Source organism: Brachyistius frenatus, unplaced genomic scaffold, assembly GCF_029030835.1.
Source record: "Brachyistius frenatus isolate BFR_SWC_R1_liver_20210118 unplaced genomic scaffold, ASM2903083v1 Contig_272, whole genome shotgun sequence".
In the NCBI taxonomy this organism is placed as follows: domain Eukaryota; kingdom Metazoa; phylum Chordata; class Actinopteri; family Embiotocidae; genus Brachyistius; species Brachyistius frenatus.
The window spans coordinates 51976-70535 of NW_027210871.1; the positions used below are offsets into that span (position 1 = coordinate 51976).

Below are 18560 nucleotides of genomic sequence, written 5' to 3' on the forward strand. Positions count from 1 at the left end.
TTTTTATGCGCTCTTTATTATGCTTTACATGTTGTTTTTCCGTAAGACCGTTTTGTTTGTTTGTTTGTTTGTTTGTTTGCCGGCCGACCACCTCCATATTTTCACGGCAAATCATCAGTTTAATGAATTATTTCTCGCCCAGACGGCTGCTTCGAGTATACAGCGTCTCCATGACAACCGCGTTGTTGTTGAGGCGATAGGTTGCCCGGCAACGTCGCATACTTTAAAAAAAAAAAAAAAAGTGTCCCACTGGTTACGACCGCCAACTCGCATGTTGGTGGTTTGCTCTTATGTTTTAGAAAAGAAAAATTGTCTTTTCCCTATAATGCAGCGCAGTCAAATATGAGCGAGGTAAGTGGCTGTCGGACTCGGATAGATCTTATAGAAAACCCTAAGTGGGAAGCTAAGGTGGAAGCAGCGCTCAAGTGAAGAAGCTAATTAGTGTTAGCAAACTTGCTAAATTCCTTGCAGAAATATCGGGAATAATGTAAACACTGTACTACCTTTTATAAGCCGTTTGTGCTTGTTGATGTTATAAATGTATAGGAAGAGAGACTGACTGACATTTCCTTTCAGCAGAAAGACAACTAAAGGGTGGCTGTGTGAGACTCCACCATGAGTTTGGTTTAACTTGGCTTGTTTTGGTCCTCTGGGAATGCAATCACTTACTTCCGCCATTTTATACGCACAGGCACAAGCATGTGACACAATGCATTAAACGAGTGTTTAATACAGTGGATTTAAAAAAATTTTTTTTCCAGCAATGATGTATTATTCAGATTATATTCACGTCAAAATACCGGTAACGAAGTTCCAAGTAAAAGTCCTGCTATCAAAATCCATCTTAAATAAAAGTACAGAAGTATTAAGTATCAAAAGTAAAACGTCCCCTGCGACTTATGTCATGTTAAATGTAAAATGTCTACATTTTTTCATTGTAAGTAGGGATGCAACAATGTGGGAGCAGTATTTACTTTTATAGCAAGTCATGGTGGAACAGCTACTCTAATCTTTGATGTTGAATAATTTACGCTATTTAAATGAAACCATGTGAGATGTTGGCCAAAATCAGTTTTATAAGCAAGTAAGAAAATCCATAATAGTACAGCGTTTGTTTGATTTTTCATTAGTTTGTGGTCTTTTACATAGTCTTACTTTCAATAAAACACCATGGGATAGGCATGTCTGAAAAGCTTAATCTGTTTTAATTTCCTGCATCTGAGAGAAGATTGTTAATGGTTGATATTCTGTGTAAAAGGCCAGATAGTGGCAATAGCTTGAAAAATCCATGTGGCTTCATGATGGTAACATAATTCATTCTTTCATTATCCTGATCCTGATACAGTCCTGACTGTATTTGGCAAATAGGACACAACACTGATGATTTACATTTTCCCTATCAGGCAATGAAAATATCAGCCTTGGCTGTTTCAGCTATTAGAAACTTGTGGAATGCCTACCAGCTGGAAAAATCGGACTCCAACACAGAGGAAGACGAGGATGAATTAGCAAGGAGGAGGCAGTGTAAGCTATTTTCACATAGGATGCATTTGGATATTGTAATTTGCATGACTGGGGTGTTTGTTTTGGGAAGGAGATGTGATCAACTCAGCTCAACTGTAGATTACTACATATTAAACAGGAGCTCTGTGTGAATGAGATAATTAAATCTATCAACAAAGCTAAACAATCTAGTTTAGCCTTGTTAAAGCCAAGGGGCTGACCTGATGAAAAATGTATATCCAGAGTGCACCAGTGTAAGAAGAGGAGCATGAAAGAGCGGTTATTAAAGGTGTGATGCATTTTCCCCCTCAGTATCCATTCACCTAAACCAGAGACTGCGGACCAGGCAGCTGCTCATAAACTTTGATGGTCAACGACCAATTTTGAGTCTCAGGGCGCCGCTGAATCTGGTAAATTTCCCATCTATCTCCTGCCCCCGCTGGCCCATAGAGTGTGAGGTCATCAGCGACGTCATCCAGCACATAGGTAACTTTTTCATTTGCTCAGCCAAAGAGTAAGCAGTGAGTCACATTTGTGAAGAGCTGAGCTGCTTTATCGCAAAACATATCCAGTCATAATAATAAACAAAAAACAACAGCAATGAATAAAACAGTTGGCATGCTTTACTGCTGATGTTTAACATGTAAGGAAACAGTAAGAGTGTGTTTTGCAGAGTGGGACCCCCCGGAGCCAGAGCCTTTCTATCAGCCCACAGGACAAGAGAGTACACCCATGCCAGCTGAAGAGGGGAGGGGGAAGGTGGTGTACTGCACTGACGACGGTAACTCTTGACAGCAAAGGTGTCTTCAAAGGCAGTTTTGTTGCACTACCAGGTTATGTGGTATGGCTACATTATATAATCAGGGTGCTGTTGAGAATTTCTTCCAATCAAAAGATATTGATAGGAACCTGATACTTCATGACGCATGTTCCCCTATGAGAGGATGTCATCTGTTTGAATTTAAGAGTCTATTACTGCAAACATTTGGGTATTAGTGTAGTTACAATCTCAACCCCATGCCTAAATGCTTCAAAATATGGAATTCATATTGTATATTATATACCCTGGTGCTAGTCTGTGAAAAACAATGCAAGGTCATTTTTATTGAAAGTTTTTTTTTTTTTTTAAATAATTGTAAGCATTTCATATTCACTCTCTTCTTGTTCTTCTCACTCTTTTAAGCCTGTAAGCAGCCCTATTTCACCTGCTCTCGTGTTGGAGGAAGCAGGGGGCCCGTTAAGAGCACCACTTCTCATGACATCAATCAGACCGACTTCACCCTCGAGTTTGAGTCACGCTTTGAGAGTGGGAACCTTCAGAAGGCCGTCCAAGTGTAAGTTTCTGCAGCCTAATCTGTTGATTTGTTGTTGCAGCTTATTTTCCATGCTGTTTTCACTGCTGGGAAGTTTTTACTGTGGCTGTAAGTAAAGTTCCTCTCTCTCCTTTCATATTTCCTGCCCTTTCAGGGGTGTCTATGACTATGAGCTCATCCTGCGCGCAGACATGTACACCACGAAGCACACGCAGTGGTTTTACTTCAGGGTGAGGAACATGAAAGCCGGAGTGACCTACCGCTTCACTATCACTAACTTGATGAAGAAAAGCAGTCTGTATTCTCATGGTATGAGACCACTCCTATACTCTGAGAGGGCTGCTAAGGAAAACGGTGCTGCATGGCAACGCACAGGCTCCAATATCAGATACTATCAGAACGTCAGTCAGGTAGGTGGCATCTGAATCAGCTTTCTTGAGTACGCTCACATTTGTTTTGCCTACGCTCAGATTTTCCAGCATATATCCCTTTAATTTATTTGACTGAAATAAAGTGAAAGCCTACGGTCCCCTTTAGTAAATGGTCGGCAGTAAATTTAAGTGTTACATCTCTAATAGGTAAATGAAATAGTACATTGGAACGGCATGACTTCATAAAATTGAAATTATAATTGTCGCCAGGATCTCTCTATCTAAATCATCGTCTCTGTTTCTGTTCAGAATGCAAAGGACAACAACAGCGACACTGTCACCTCGTACTCACTCTCCTGGACTCTCCAGTTCCCTCATGACTCAGACACCTGCTACCTGGCCCACTGCTACCCCTACACCTATTCACACCTACAGCGCTACCTTAGGTGCATCTCTTCCAACCCAGAAGTTATGTCATACTGTAAAGTGCGGGTCCTGTGCTACAGCCTTGCTGGGAACGCTGTGTATGTGGTAACAGTGACGTCCCGGGGCGTCGTCAAGGTGGAGGGCAGAACCAAGAAGGCTGTGGTGGTGACGGCCCGAGTGCACCCTGGAGAAACCAACGGGTCCTGGATGATGGAGGGGTTCCTGGACTTTCTGCTTGGGGACTCAGATGATGCTCAGCTACTCAGGGACACTTTTGTTTTTAAGGTGCTCATAATTTCATTAGTGTATTATTATGATTTGTCTATACTAAAATACATTGCAGTTAGCTTGTGTTGTTTGTGAATGGATTAAATGATGACAATCCCTTGTAAACTAGTCCTGTAACATGTTGTATTATATTACTACCAAACACTTTGAGGGCTTTCTGCATTATTTGTTGTTTTCCGTCTGTGGTGCTGCAGGTGGTGCCGATGCTGAACCCAGACGGTGTGGTGGTGGGCAACTACCGCTGCTCTCTGGCAGGCAAGGACCTCAACAGGAACTACAAGACACTGCTCAGGGATCCCTTTCCTTGCGTGTGGCACACCCGAAACATGGTGGAAAGGTGAGACCCCGCACATGCATGAACAAACACACAAAGTCCCGGTGTACCAGGGAGTTTTGACCCTGATAATGTCGTTTTGCTATATTAAGATTGAGCTTGTTCCACTGTGAATGTGTCTTCAAAAGCCAAACATTAAAATATGTGGTTTATCAAACATGCATTTTCTTCTCCATGCGTTTTTCCATTGTTGATGTTGATCACCGTTGGTCCTAAATGTGACTCTGTGGTTCTGTTATACTGTACTTTCCCCAGACTAATGGCTGAAATGGATGTAGTTCTTTACTGTGACTTTCATGGCCACAACCGTAAAAACAATGTCTTCATGTACGGCTGTAACAACCGAGGCCACGCTTCGCTCAAACTGCACGAGAGAGTCTTTCCACTCATGATGAGCAAGAACGCCAGTAACAAGGTGAAGTAACCTTTCAAATTTATTTTTGCTGACTTTTAAGAAGTGTAAACTCAAAGGTGTTCATTATTTCTTGGCTTTAATGGACCTGTTAAGCTTGTAAAGCTCCATTGGACTGCACTAAATGCTTTTTTAACAGTTGCCAATCTTTAAACCATTTCATATTTACCACCTATCAGAGACAGTGTCCCTGATATTCATCTGTGCACTCAACATTTCAGCAACATCTAAATGCCTCTCCTCCTCAGTTCTCCTTTAAGAGCTGTAAATTCCGGGTGCAGAAGAGCAAAGAGGGCACAGGACGAATCGTCATGTGGAAACTCGGCATCAAAAACAGCTACACCATGGAAGCCAGCTTTGGAGGCTCCACTGTGGGTACGTATAGTTTATTATATATATATGTATATTTCTGAAGGTGCACTTATATTTGTTAACTCACCGGTATAATGAATGAGGACTTCTCATGTGTTTGAATGTTAGGCGATAGGAGAGGAACACATTTTTCCACTCGAGACCTGAAGTCCATGGGCTTTTACTTCGGTGATACCCTGCTGGACTACTTTGACCCTGATCCAACGAAAGTGAGAGATAAAGCAATGTGTCAGACCACAAAAAAATAATCTCTATCCTAATCCAAAAAAAGGAAAAAAAATGTGATGTCCTAAAATATACCTGGATACTGTTTTTAAAACCTGAATTTTAAACTCTGGACTGTGCACATACTCTGTGTATTATATTTTTTATTTTTTTCAGAGCAGGTACTGTCTGTCAGAACTGGCAGCCTTGTTGAGAAAAGAGGTCAAAGAAAGATTGGGGAAAGATTTGGGCACCGACTGTTACGTCTCTGTGTCTGACCTGGAAACCAGGTGATGTAGTAATAATTTAGCTATTTATTTTAAATTATGACATCCCATGGGGTTGGTATAGAATATGCTTTCATTCAGCTTTAACGTTAATATTTCTGCTTTGCTTTCACAGCACCAGTGGTTCAAATAGTTCAGATTCAGACGGACTCCCAGTTAATTTACTGAATCAGCCACAAGATGTCCATCCAAAGGTATACTGACAAATATAATCTCCCATGGAATAGCATTTTTACACCTTAGTGTTTTATTTTCTTTGCAAGTCTTGTTCTCCACAGCAAACTCCAGTGAAGAAGACGAAGAAACGCTTGAAGAGTCGTAAAGAAAGGAACCAGCTGCAAGCAGACAGTGTGAAGAATAATACACAACCAAAGGTCCTGCCAAGCAGTATCAAAAATATCGTAAGGCTACAACACAACTACTTTGTGTCCTCACTCAATGTGTTTACTTATAATAACTCCAAACAAGACTGATGAGTGAACGGTGGTTGCAGGAGTCCAGCCTGCCCCATGACAACACAGTTAAAGAGAGCATCCAAACTAAGCCTGTTGAAAGACACAGGAAGAAATGGCAGGTATGAAGTTGAGTGTGTAGGAGGCCGAGCACATTAGACGAAGCAGTGAGATTTCCTGTGCTGTTCCTTATGATTGTTCTCTCTTGGTGAAGGTAAATGGCCTGATAAGAAAAGCCGAGATCCCTCCTGCTACCACTCACCCTGGGGAGGTCAGCCAGGTGACGCTGTGGGAGGGCCGCAAGCCTGTCCAGGTAAATGATCACCTTATAGTCCATCCCGTTTGGTCAACCATTCTAACACATTGGTCAGCCATAAGCATATATTCAGATATCAAATACAACTCATTTTTTATTGATACAATAAGAACCTGTAAATTGCAGACTTATTTTTATACTTTGAGCAATAAAATGTAATCTGTAATTTTGAAATCAAATTTGAGATAATATGTGCCAAAGGAGGGTTTGCACTGCTGCCTCACCGCAAGAGGGTTCTGGGTTCGACTCCCGGCCTGGAGTCTCTCTGTGTGGACTTTGCACGTTCTTCCTGTACCTGCGTGGATTCACTCCGGCTTCCTCCCATCATCCAAAGACATGCATGTCAGGTTAATTGGTGATTCTGGAAAAATTGCCCTTACGTGCGAATGAGAGGAATGGTCTTTGTTTCCGTCTGTCTCTGTGTGTTGGTCCTGTGATGGACTGGCGATCTGTCCAGGGTGAACCCTGCCTTTGTCCAAAGTGAGCTGGAATAGCCCCCCCCCCCCCCCCCCGTGACCCTGTTCAGGATACAGCGGGTATAGATAATGGGTGTGCCAAAGATATTTTGTATGTGTTTTAGGAACACCCAAGCACCTCCTACTTCCATCAAAGGACATATCCAGATGTCAGGACATACACAGGTAAGGACTCAGTCTGCAGGTAAAAGCAGAAGTATCAAGGCATTGGATGAGGGTAGTAAAGAACAGTTTGCTTGGCTTGCTTCACAGATGACCCAGTCATGGGTTCAAGACAGGGGAGATGCTCCTCTCAGCTGCTGCACCTGAGCGCTTTAATTCCACCTTCACCAAATATCATACATTTCAGCCACCAACAGCTTCAGTGCTCACAACCGTGTACCATCCACAGAGGTTTGTCTGCATGTACAATAGCTCCAGTCCAAGTCCAAAGTTCCATCATCTCTCAGTCAATTTCAGCTTGTCTCATTGTCGCTCCACTGTAGTGAACCTCATCTCCCCTCTTTCAGGACTGCCACCTTCTACAGCAGCCCACAGGTAAACCTTAAGGTGACATGATATCATCATCAATCAGCAGAACATAACTACATGCTGAGTATGTCCAGATTCAGAAGTGCTGTGTCTCCGCTGTGGCAGCTCCCCATCCACGTGCGTTAAGTTGATTCCAGACTTCGTTCCAGCAAAGGGCCTGCTGTCAAGTTTCACCACCGACAAGTTCAACAGCCGGAGTATTTTTAGAGACAGAGAATTTCTACGGGGCTCAGGACGTTACTTTGTGCCTGAGAATTCCTCCACCTCACACAGAGACACGACCAAACAGCAGAACGAGGAAGATTTCTCAAAAGGTTTATGTGCACATATATGATACTGATAATGCAGTTTAAATGATCATTAAGTTATTTTTTTTTAAATGGCAATTAAGTTTCATTAAAGCTTCTTTTTTTTTCTTTTTCCAAAACAGAAAAATACATTCTTTCTGCTTCCTACTGTCTTTTTTAACTGTTAAACTAGGCTCACCTATTTCTCTTTATTCTCTGATTCATCCAGCGGACTTGTCACCGTTGAGATGTTTGCCTATCGGAGAGAACCGGACAGATCTCGACTGCAACAATCCCCTGAAAGAAACTGAGACAAGCAGCAATGTATTTGTGCCTGTGCTAAAGGACCTTAGAATAAAAAGGTTAATTTACTCTTAATCCTTTTGAGTGCTCTGTCTTTGTCTGTCATTCTTCGTGTCTGTTAAATATTTGATATTTGATTGTAGCTGCAGTTGTATGAATGTCACTGATATATGAACAATATTTATGATCTCAAGACAAATGTTGTTCAGTGCTGACAAGCATTATGCATTTAACCTCATTTTTATAGCCATTCTTTTTTCTTCAGACAATGCAAAAAGACTTTGGAGGACAAAAGACACATGGGTATTCTTCCCTCTTTGTCAAAGTCTTCAGCCCTCATGAAGAAGGAACTTCCATGTCCAGAGTGACACCATCACTGGGCTTCAGGCTGAAGACATCAGGCACTATCACCAAACAAGTTTGTCTCCTCAAGAGGCAATGATCACTAGACCATCACAGTCTGCCCCAGTGTGGCGAACTAAACACGGATTATATGCTCTGGCTAGTGATGTGAAGCTTTTCTGGTGTTAAACAACAGATAGGCTGAGATAAAAATGACTTTCATGCCTTACTCACAGTTAACATGACAAATATGGACACTTATTATGGATAGGAAAGCAGTGAAAACCCTCTTGTAACAAAAATTACTATCAAAATGAAATCTTTGATATTTGATTTTTTTTCTTTATATTTTGATAGATTAAGTTGTCTCTGAATTGATAAAAAAAAAAAAAAAAAAAAAAAAAAATGTACACCTTAATGACATTGCTAATCTATTTTCTGCAGAGTTTTGATATTGGTAAGGACGACTGATGAAAACCTTTGTGCTTTGATTTGTCAGAGGACACTGACATAAAGTCTTTGCAGTACATTAGCTGCCTAATAAATAATACACAAGCTGCATGTCTTTTAGATTTTATTTACTGCAAAACTACAACAAAAATACAATGCCATCAGATGTGAATAAAATACAAAAATAAATATCTTAAAAAAAAAACATTTCTCATGAATAACCAATTGTGAGGAGGAAATATTCCATGTACAACATGTGACACAAAGCTCGGTATTTTTTGTTGTCAGGCTCTAAACCTGGGAGATGTGAAGTAAGAATGTATCCTGGTGCGTCAAGATGTGACAGAGACGTCAGAGCTTCAGAACTCAGTCAAACTGTCGCAGATGAAACTGTCTCTCTGTGTGTCTGACCATGTCCCGGAGCGCCACAAAACCAGAGACGGCCTGGATCATTGAGGAATAAAAACACGTTACACCGGAGACGATCACCGAGTAACATCTGCAGCATAACAGAGTGGACATGGGAGAACTACATCACTCAGTTTGAAAGAGGAATGTAATCATACCTGTGTGAGTATAAATATGGCGAGGACTATGTGAACGCCCCTCTCCAAGGGCTGTATGAGAATAGCTTCATTGAAGAGCTGAAACAGGATCAGTGGAAACTGCAGCAGGATGCTCAACAGCCAAAATCCAGCCAACTCCGGGACCTTCCACAAACAAAGACATTCATTTCAATCACTGCCTCGAACTCACTGGGTTTCTACATCCACTATGTCTTTATGTCTGAGTGATGCAGCACCTTTTCTTGCAGGTTCCCGGCATAACCAAGATAGAGTCTGATGGCCTCAATTAGAGTCATCAGCAGAAGAACAGTCACAAGGATGAACTTGTAGTAGTCTGGCAAGACAGGATACTGGGAGAAAGGCAATCACAACAATGCAGTTAAATTATGTGATTTTTTTTTTGTGGTATGAAATAATTTAATACTTGTATCCCAGTCTTATCTTTTTTTTAATGTTATTAAATATAAATTACACACATTCACATATTGCTGCTCTATAGGGGTCATTTGATCATCTTGCTGCTGATTGTAATATAAATAACAGAGTCTTTGTGATAAACTGATGCGTATCTCCTGGTTAATATTAAGGTTTGCTTTTCAAGTCATAATTATTTTGAAATTTGGATCAAGTTGTAAGATACGTATGTTACTGGAAATTTAAACCCGAGCTACTAGCAACAGAATAAACCTTCATAGTTCGGTAGATGAAGTATTCAGATTTTCCATTACAAGTAAAAGTCCTGCATGAAAAATCCTACGTAAGTAAAAGTATAAAAGTATTAGCAGCCAAATGTAGATAAAGTGTTGTTTCGGGCCTTCTGACTTATATGTTATCACATATGACATTATTAACAATCAGTATGTAAACAGCATGTTACTGTTGCAGGTGGGAGGTAGTTTGAAATACTTTATGTAGTTTTATATACAGGGGCAGCAGATACAGTACATTGGTAGGACTTCGCCTCACTAACCTGTCTTACCTTGAGGTGCAGCATTGCAGTTTCACTGACCCACCACCAGGGGAAGAACCACATGTTAAAGTACAGAGACATCTGGAGCTGGAGACTAGACAGAACCCGTTTGTCTAAAAAAACAAAGAAACAACAGAACATAGGCTGCAAGGAGACGATATAAAAACTTAAATTCAGCCGAAGCTACAGGAAAGTACAGCTCTAAAGAAACATGGTGCACATAATGTTGTTGTTCGTGTTGCCACATCGATGCTAAAACAAATGCTAATTCGTCCGTGACGTTAGCTGCATTCGAGTTTACCGTCTGGCAAACACGTGTCGTGGTCCTTAGAGGAAGGCCCAGACCGACTCTGGTCGAATAAAACATTGCGAGAGAAGTCATCTAAACGTCTTCTAATCGTCTCCGGTAGGTCCATTATGTACAAGACTGTCTGCTAAACGCAAACATGACAAAAAAAAAAACACTCCTCCCCCTTCCTCGCAAAGATACCGAATGCTGGTGTTGTTTCCATGGATACAAGGAAAATCTCGCGTTGTGATCAAATCTCGCATGGAAAATGTTTTTGTTGTTTAATCCTCACCTAAATGTTAATGTAGTCCTGTAAAGTCTTTACAAATAACACAAAGTATCATTAACAAGCCATTTTAATGTTTTCATTCATCACAATACTAAATGATGAGATTTTACTGGGAATTTTTTTTTTTTAATTATTGTTTAATGTTTCTTAAAAATTAAGTCTTTCATCAGCTGTATTAAATTCTGATTTATTTGTGCAGCAACATTGACTACATTTAGGGAGGCCCAGGAACAATAACAGATTAAGTCACACCCACTTTCAATGGTTTTGTTTTCAGAGAAAGTGAAAGTTACCGTGTGCTGTGAAGAAGATGGCAGAGAGCTGCAAAGAACCAGATTCTTTATCCTGCTCCATATGCCTGGATGTGTTGAAGAGACCCGTGACTCTTCATTGTGGCCACAGCTACTGTATGGACTGTGTAAATGGCTACTGGGACCAGGAGGATCAGAAAGGAGTTTACAGCTGTCCCCAGTGTAGACACACTTTCATGCCGAGGCCAGTGCTGAACAAGAACACAGTGCTCGTTGATTTGATGATAAAAATGTCAGTGGCAGGACAACCCAGGGCTCCTGCGGAGGATGAAGTCGATCCAGGGGATGTGAAGTGTGATTTCTGCACTGTCAAGAAGCTGACAGCTGTTAAGTCTTGCCTGGTGTGTCTGGCCTCTTACTGTGCCACTCACTTGCAGCCTCACTATGAGTCTGCTGCTTTCAAAAGGCACAAGCTCGTGGAAGTGTCAGCCTCCATACAAGAGAAGATCTGCTCCAAGCACGACAAGCTGCTCGAGGTCTATTGTCGCAGTGATGACCAGTGCATTTGTCTGCTTTGTGTGATGGATGAGCACAAAGGTCATGACACTGTCTCGGCTGCAGCAGAGAGGAAAGAAAAACAAGTAAGAACATTTATTTTTGGCCACAGCTAGCTGTAAGTCAGCAATTATCAAAATGATCAAATTGTGAAAATCAGTATGTAATCCAAATCTCAATGTTGATTTAGTTTGGTACAAAAACCACAGGATTTAGGTATATACTTTTGCTGTATTTCTGACTTTTTAAGTTTACATATTTGTCAAGTGTAAACATTATTTTGCATCACACACATCTACAGCAAACAGTACTGTGAACGATATAATTTTGTTTTTAGAAACTATTTGGAAAGAAGAAGCGAAGATATCAGCAAGGAATACAAGAAAAAGAGAAGCAACTGCAGCAGCTGAGACAGAAAATGAAAGCACTGAAGGTGATTTTTTAAAAAATTTTTAGCTGACATAAATGCATGTAGTGTGTCTCTTATTTCTGTTTCCCATAAAGTAACATTACTCCTCATTTTTCTCCACTGTCAGTGTTCCAAAGATGCAGCGGTTGACCAAAATGAGAAAGCCTATGCTGATATTGTCTTGATGGCAGACAAAAGGCGCTGTGCCATGAAGGAGCTGATTAAAGATCAGGAGATGTCTGCCATGAGCCGAGCTGAGGCACTCGTGAATCGGCTGGAGAAGGACATCAGGGAGCTGAAGAAGGGAGAGGATGAACTGAAGCAGCTGTCACTCACTGAGGATCATATTCACTTCCTGCAGGTACACAGACAGACAGATGCACTGCTTACTTAAAGTGTATGGATGTATGTTATGTTGTGTTTCGGTTTCCAGGTCTGCCAGACCATTGTTGACCAAATGGAACCTGTTGTGTCCTCTAATGTCAACATCGAACTACAAACACCTTTTGACTTTGTGACCAAAGCGATTTCTGACGTGAGAGACAAAATGGAAACTATCGCAAAAGCTATTGCAGAAATATCAGAGACAAGTAAGAGGATCATTTTATTAAAATTATGCATTTTATTATTTATTATTATATATATTATTTTGAAGCATTTCAGACTGTATATATTACATTATTCACGTGTTACTCTGTCCATGCTGCTCTCAGGAGTATTTTGTTTTTGTTTTCTGTTTTTAGTTCAAGTTGATTCTGATCCTCAGACAAGACAGGAGTTTTCCATACGTGAGTTGTGGCTTTAGCATACATATTTTCGGCCTCTGTGCTTTCCTTTCAATGCACCTCTTTTCTTCTGCATTTCAGATTCCTGCTGCCTCAATTTGGATCCTAATACAGCATTTGAAAACCTGCTGCTCTCTGAGGGAAACAGCAAGGTAACCTGGATTAAAAAAGCCCATAAGTACCCATTCCACCCAGAGAGATTTACTAAATATGATCAAGTGTTGTGCACTGAGGGTTTATCTGGAGTTTGTTACTGGGAGGTTGAATGGAGGGGGCCCAGGGTTGAGGTTGCAGTGTGCTATAAAGGGGCAGGGTTGGAAGAAAATAGCTTTGGATACAATGACCAGTCCTGGTGCATTTCACTTTCAAATTCTACTTGCACCTTTTGGCACAATGAAATCAAAACCAAAATATCCATCCCCTGTTTCTCAACTGTGGGAGTGTATCTGAACCACCAGGGAGGGAGCCTGTCCTTCTACACCGTGTCTGATTCTGGTCAAATGATGCTCCTTCACAAAGTTCAGACCACGTTCTCCCAGCCTCTGTACCCCGGGTTTATGGTGTCCAGAGGCGCCTCAGTTAGGATAATCACTCCAGAGCATTGAGTGTTTAGGCTGGTTGACTGAAGCATTATTATTACGTTAGGTTTTCTTTGCCTTTACATCTGAGCACACAAGTTCTTTCTAAAAATCTGTTGATTTTTATTAATTGTAGTTAAAACCTGATTGTAGTCAAATGTTCATTGTTTCCAAGACTGAATATAATGGGAGGGTTTTTTATGCAGTTATATCTTTTATCATGTAATGAAAACATATATTGAACTGAATCGAATCTTTCTGGCCAAGTATGTTTACAAATACAACAAATTTGGCTTCGGGTTTACTGTCTCTCACATTTAGGCCTGCATTCTGCTTTATTGTGATTGTAACTACTGCTGTGCTCACTGTATTTCTTATGATAAAAAAAAATCAAGTCATTAATCAAACAAAATGATTTTGCTTTTGCTAATTGACTCAAATAAGGGACAATGTTTTGCTAATTACATATTGTTTATTTGTAGCATTATTTCATTTCATTTTCTTCTCAACATAATCTGTAAATCCAACTCTAATTCACTATTGTAACAAATCAAGTTTTTGTGACACACAATAAAGTACATGTTTGATTATATACAATTTCAGTTTTTACATTATGATCATACAAGCCACAAAAATATGCACATTGCACGTATTTCATTTATACAGTTTAGCACACAACTCCTCATGTTACAGGTTTCGACAGTAATATGCAGCGCCAGCGCCACTAACAGGACAGAGCTCAGTGGAGGCAGTCATAAAATAGAGCCAGTTGAGTGATCCACAGTGTTGTAGTAGCTCAGACTGGCTTTGTAATACAGCAGCTTCTCAGTCAGAGGGCTGATGGTCAGGGCTTTACCCTGGACACTCAAGTCTATGTACCTGGACAACATCAGGATAACAAGGATAATACTTAGAGCTGTGATACACAATGTTTTAACACACACAACAGTGAGGCAATTCCTTTAACAATAGTTTCTTATATCCAGTGTGTTTTTGCCAACACACACACAAGCTGTCTTTGGACTGTAAAAGACTGGGATATGTTTGTTTGGTGCTTCTTTTTTTTTCTCACTGTAATCTATACATGATTTTTTTTTTTTTTTTTTTTTTATCAAATTCATAATCTTCTTGCAATCTTTATTCCACTTTTATGTCAAGGTACTTAGAAATAATACTGTACCTGTATGATACACTCCAAAACACCAGCGCATTTAGAGCCATCAGTGTGGCTAGGACAAAGAAGAACCTCTCCAGATTCCCATCATGCAGTATGTTTGGGTAAAAATTACCTGAAACAAAGCTTCACTGGGGTCATATCAGCACCAAATAATTTCAATGTCACTGTCATTTATTATTGGAGGAAATCATGTCATGTAGTATTTGGTTTTACCTCCAGAGAAAAAGTACAGCAGCTGAATGATGAAGGCTCCAAGAAAACAGCCCCCTCCGTAGGACAGAGTGAGGAAGTGCAGGGAGATCCCGCTGATATGGCTCGGGGTCAGCTGAAAAGATATAAGGGAACCTGGCAGAGAGGAAGTGACAGCAGAAATGTTTGAGTGTCTTTCTTGCAAGTTATTTAAAGCAGCCTTGGACCCTTTTGATGTGTTTTATTTTGTGCTAATTTAATACATTTGAAGTGTTTCAGAACAAAAAGTAACATTTCATGTAATAATGGAGGCCTTAGGTCTCCCACTCACATGCAGGGGTGACGAGAGCCTCTGCCACACCCAGCAGGATGTACTGAGGAGCCAGCTGGAAACACGGCATGGACGACACTTGCAGAACCTTCCCAGACAGAGTCTGCTCCACCAGGGGGTACGCCTTCCTCTGCAGCTCAGACAAACCTGCTACCAGGACCGACAGAGTGGCACACACATGGCCCATAGCTGGAAGGGGAGGAGGGAAAGGGTGGGGTGATGAGAGAGGGGGCTGCAGAACAGGGGGGTTGTATTTAAAGGAGGGGAGAGGAAGTGAGAGTGACATGGGGACATTTAGAAGAAGACATTAGAATTACATGGGGACTAGTAGGGGGGGGAGGGGGGGTGCGTGCATTGAAATACTCACTAATTAGTTTTGCAGGTGCCGGAGGAGTTTTTTCCTTCGAGAGGTAGAAGGTTGTCACACACTCGATCAATGGGGCTAAGAGCAGCAGAGGAAGGATGCTGATTACATTCATGGCACCGATGGGCAACAGGAGGTCATGCAGGTGAAGGTTGGAGTTCATCGTCTGGATGTAGTAACCCGAGGGGATCTGTGGGAAACATATTCTTAACCTCAATATGGAATTGATTCTGTTTAGTCCTTTGTATGAAGACCCATTGTTTCCCCAGCCACCTGCCTGAGTGATGCAGGCTCTGTACATCAGCTGAAGCCCATAAAGAGGGAAAAGCTTGGCCAGGACTTTGACGTTCTCCACATGTGTCTCACTGTATCGGCCACCGTTGTTCTCTTTGGCTCGGTCCAGCCAAGATGTCACGTCTCCACTCAGATGGCGATAGTGGAGGCAGCACATTTTAAGAGAGTTCAAGAAAACTCCAAGTGTGGTCAGTAATGATCCCCCTATAAAAAGCACAAGAGACAGTGAGAAGTCTTCATTTATTACGAGCTCAGCAATTTGAAGTGTGTACAAACAAGTATTGGATGACTGTCTGTGTCTCTTGTTTTTGTATGTATGTGTTACCTTTCTTGGGTTTGAAGGTGAGTTTGTTGCGCATCATGTGTATGGCGATGAGAGCCAGCAGCACAGATGTGAAGGGGATGAGGAAGGCCAGATTTTTGGCCACAGACTGTTGGATATAAGCAATGCCCAGAAACACAACAGTGGAATTCAGGTTCACCAGCCAGTAGAACCTGAATGCAATGAAACAAATCTTACAATAAGTCATCCATTGCAACAAATCTGTAGAATTACATGGTTGCATAAAGACAACTACGACCAAGTAGCTAATGAATTACATTATATTTTTACCACAACCAGTGGCAGGGCCTGTCTATATTGTTTGCTGTTCAGACTTTTATCTGTTCACTTGATCCCAAGGATGAACTGATTTGATTCTTGGGGTCAAAGGTCAAGGTCACAGTACCCTTGCGCCCTCCCATTCTTGTGAACACGATATCTCAGGGACAACTTGAAGGGATTTCTTCAAATTTGGCAAACGTGCGTCAACTGCAACTTGACAGGTTGGCAGACGCACACAACCACAAGGCAGTAATTCTAGTTTTAAAATCTAATCTTTATCCAGACTATTCATGGCAAGTTACCCAAAACACAGATTCCCATGAAATTTTCTGTGAATATTCAACATGTGGCCGTATTCAAAAGATACAGTATATTAAGAGATCCAAAGCTGTAACTTTAGCAACTCTGTCAACACCACCCACCAGTTAAAGAAGGACAGGAGTTGGTGCTGATCATAGCCCTGCAGGCTGTAGGCTCCCATGGGACAGAGGATGGCACGGATGCCACCGATGCCCAGCGCAGCAGCCAGGAGGCCGGTGTAGAACAAGATCTGCTGCTCTCGATGTTCCAGCTGGTGCGTCATGTGGTGAGTGTCAATGTAGAAATCTTCGAAGGGAAATGCCACCACGGGCAGCATGGCTGTGCCTATAGGAAAGTACAATTGCAGGAGTAAGTAATGGCATAGTTGCAGCTTTTGCAGCCAATTGATTGTTGAAATAAACATGAAATTAAGTTGACAAAATTCAAATCCTTATTCTGTTGTTGCATTGTAACAGAAATACACTGTACAGTACACTGAATTATACTTTGTCTTACCAAAGAAATGAAGAAAAGCACACAAGTAGAGCACCTTAGTCTTTCCTAAGCAGGTTTCTGCGAACCAAGCAACCAGAACAGGGGTCAGGGTGCTGGCTCCTATAAAACACAGGTTGACCGTCGCAGCCAGGTAGTTGTTATAGCCCAGCTTCACAGTGCAGAAGAGAATCATGTTACATACAATCCCAAAGAAAGTGAATCTTTCGCACAGCTCCACAAGCAGCACACAGATGATGACTTGGAGCTTCTTGCGAGACTTCCTTAGTGGTCCCTGATCTAGACGAGGGTTCCGGGAGACTCGTCGCAATTGGCTTTTGCCCTCTGGCAGTCTCTGGAGGTCTCCTGCCACCATACCGCCTGGCCAGCGAGCTGACTGCTGGGCTGCTTGGTGGGCTGGATGCTGTCAGTATTGAACCACTCAGAGCTCTGAATGAGAACTTCTGCCCTTGTACGAGAATCAGAGTCCAGAGCTGGAATCTCACAACCTGGTGTGACTCTAAAGGACCAGACACACCCATCTGCATTCTGCACGTGCTGGTGGTTGATTTATCCTGCGTCACTTACTCAGAACTGTGGACGACTTACAGGGATCTGACACACTATGCAAAATTGTATTGAGGAGAAGTGGAAGCCATATAGAGAGCATCCCTGAAATATTTATATGACTACAACAACAGACATGCGACTGTTATACACAGGCACTGTTAAGGTTAGGTTAGGTTAGGTTAGGTTAGGTAGTTACTTTATTAATCCCCGAGGGGAATTTTTTTTTAAGGCTGCATTACCAGCTGATCAAAACAGCCGCAGGTTTTTTACATTTCATCCGATTTCCACAATGTGATTGATCACAAATCCTCCATCTTGGAGTGTTGTCTTGCATTTATTTGTCTTATGTGTTGAGAATCTAACACACAGGGAACTTGCATCAAAGAGAATATTATCCATTACATAATTACTGCACAGCTGCAAATATTCATTATCGGCATTATTAATGACCTGTCAACTGTGCATTGAAATGATCACCTTTTATTTCAGCTCTACAGTACCTACTAGTTTGTTCATGGAAAAATAATAATACAGTGATGAACAGTGAGGGCCAATAAAAACCCAACAAAACAAAACATTACCTCCCCAGGGCTTCCCAAGAGGTTAATCCAGCCATGGTTACTCTAATCTATCTTGATTTTAAACAATAACCTAAAGACTTGCTTGATAGACTCACAGTAGTATTTGTTTGGAATGAACATTGTTTGACAGGACTCCACAAAACACAAGGTTGCAGTGGGATTTAGCAAATTAAATACGTAAAATACAATAAAAAAAACACAAAAAAAACTGAGTGCTGCATCTTATTACAAACACTCACAAAATGTCACATGTCTTTGTGACAGCAGCCCCTCACTGTAAGAGCTCATTTTGGCTCGCC

At 41.4% G+C, this 18560-nt stretch overlaps 4 protein-coding genes across 6 annotated transcripts; 2 read left to right on the plus strand and 2 right to left on the minus strand.

The window, feature by feature from the left end:
- The first annotated feature begins 252 nt into the window (after positions 1-252).
- Positions 253-8326, plus strand: agbl2 (AGBL carboxypeptidase 2). 2 transcript variants are annotated; one of them, XM_069721783.1, is made up of 22 exons: positions 253-351; positions 1404-1524; positions 1816-1989; positions 2177-2284; positions 2687-2837; positions 2971-3226; positions 3497-3898; positions 4096-4238; positions 4491-4650; positions 4896-5022; positions 5128-5228; positions 5401-5513; positions 5626-5704; positions 5774-5911; positions 6004-6084; positions 6177-6275; positions 6859-6919; positions 7007-7147; positions 7264-7291; positions 7391-7599; positions 7802-7934; positions 8141-8326. In XM_069721783.1, the coding sequence occupies exons 1-22, from the start codon at positions 343-345 to the stop codon at positions 8241-8243; spliced, it is 2937 nt and encodes a 978-aa protein (XP_069577884.1). In that variant the 5' UTR covers positions 253-342; the 3' UTR covers positions 8244-8326. The 2 variants fall into 2 exon arrangements, with proteins under 2 accessions (XP_069577884.1, XP_069577885.1); XM_069721784.1 differs by lacking the exons at positions 7802-7934; positions 8141-8326 and having other exon boundaries at positions 7264-7303; positions 7391-7445.
- Positions 8327-8774: 448 nt separating this feature from the next.
- tmem17 (transmembrane protein 17) lies at positions 8775-10681 on the minus strand. 2 transcript variants are annotated; one of them, XM_069721793.1, is made up of 5 exons: positions 10505-10681; positions 10213-10316; positions 9470-9583; positions 9234-9377; positions 8775-9111 (listed from the first exon to the last, which is right to left on the minus strand). In XM_069721793.1, exons 1-5 carry the CDS (start codon positions 10617-10619, stop codon positions 9034-9036), a joined length of 555 nt encoding a protein of 184 aa, XP_069577894.1. In that variant the 5' UTR covers positions 10620-10681; the 3' UTR covers positions 8775-9033. The 2 variants fall into 2 exon arrangements, with proteins under 2 accessions (XP_069577894.1, XP_069577893.1); XM_069721792.1 differs by having other exon boundaries at positions 10204-10316.
- LOC138634701 (E3 ubiquitin/ISG15 ligase TRIM25-like) lies at positions 10521-13945 on the plus strand. Its single transcript, XM_069721785.1, has 7 exons — positions 10521-10609; positions 11059-11673; positions 11925-12020; positions 12124-12357; positions 12430-12586; positions 12740-12784; positions 12863-13945. The coding sequence occupies exons 2-7, from the start codon at positions 11092-11094 to the stop codon at positions 13384-13386; spliced, it is 1638 nt and encodes a 545-aa protein (XP_069577886.1). The 5' UTR covers positions 10521-10609; positions 11059-11091; the 3' UTR covers positions 13387-13945.
- A 134-nt stretch (positions 13946-14079) lies between these two features.
- slc15a5 (solute carrier family 15 member 5) lies at positions 14080-17486 on the minus strand. The gene is made up of 9 exons (XM_069721772.1): positions 17135-17486; positions 16741-16963; positions 16040-16209; positions 15698-15918; positions 15424-15610; positions 15057-15245; positions 14750-14881; positions 14540-14648; positions 14080-14238 (listed from the first exon to the last, which is right to left on the minus strand). The coding sequence occupies exons 1-9, from the start codon at positions 17484-17486 to the stop codon at positions 14112-14114; spliced, it is 1710 nt and encodes a 569-aa protein (XP_069577873.1). The 3' UTR covers positions 14080-14111.
- Between the last annotated feature and the right edge of the window lie 1074 nt (positions 17487-18560).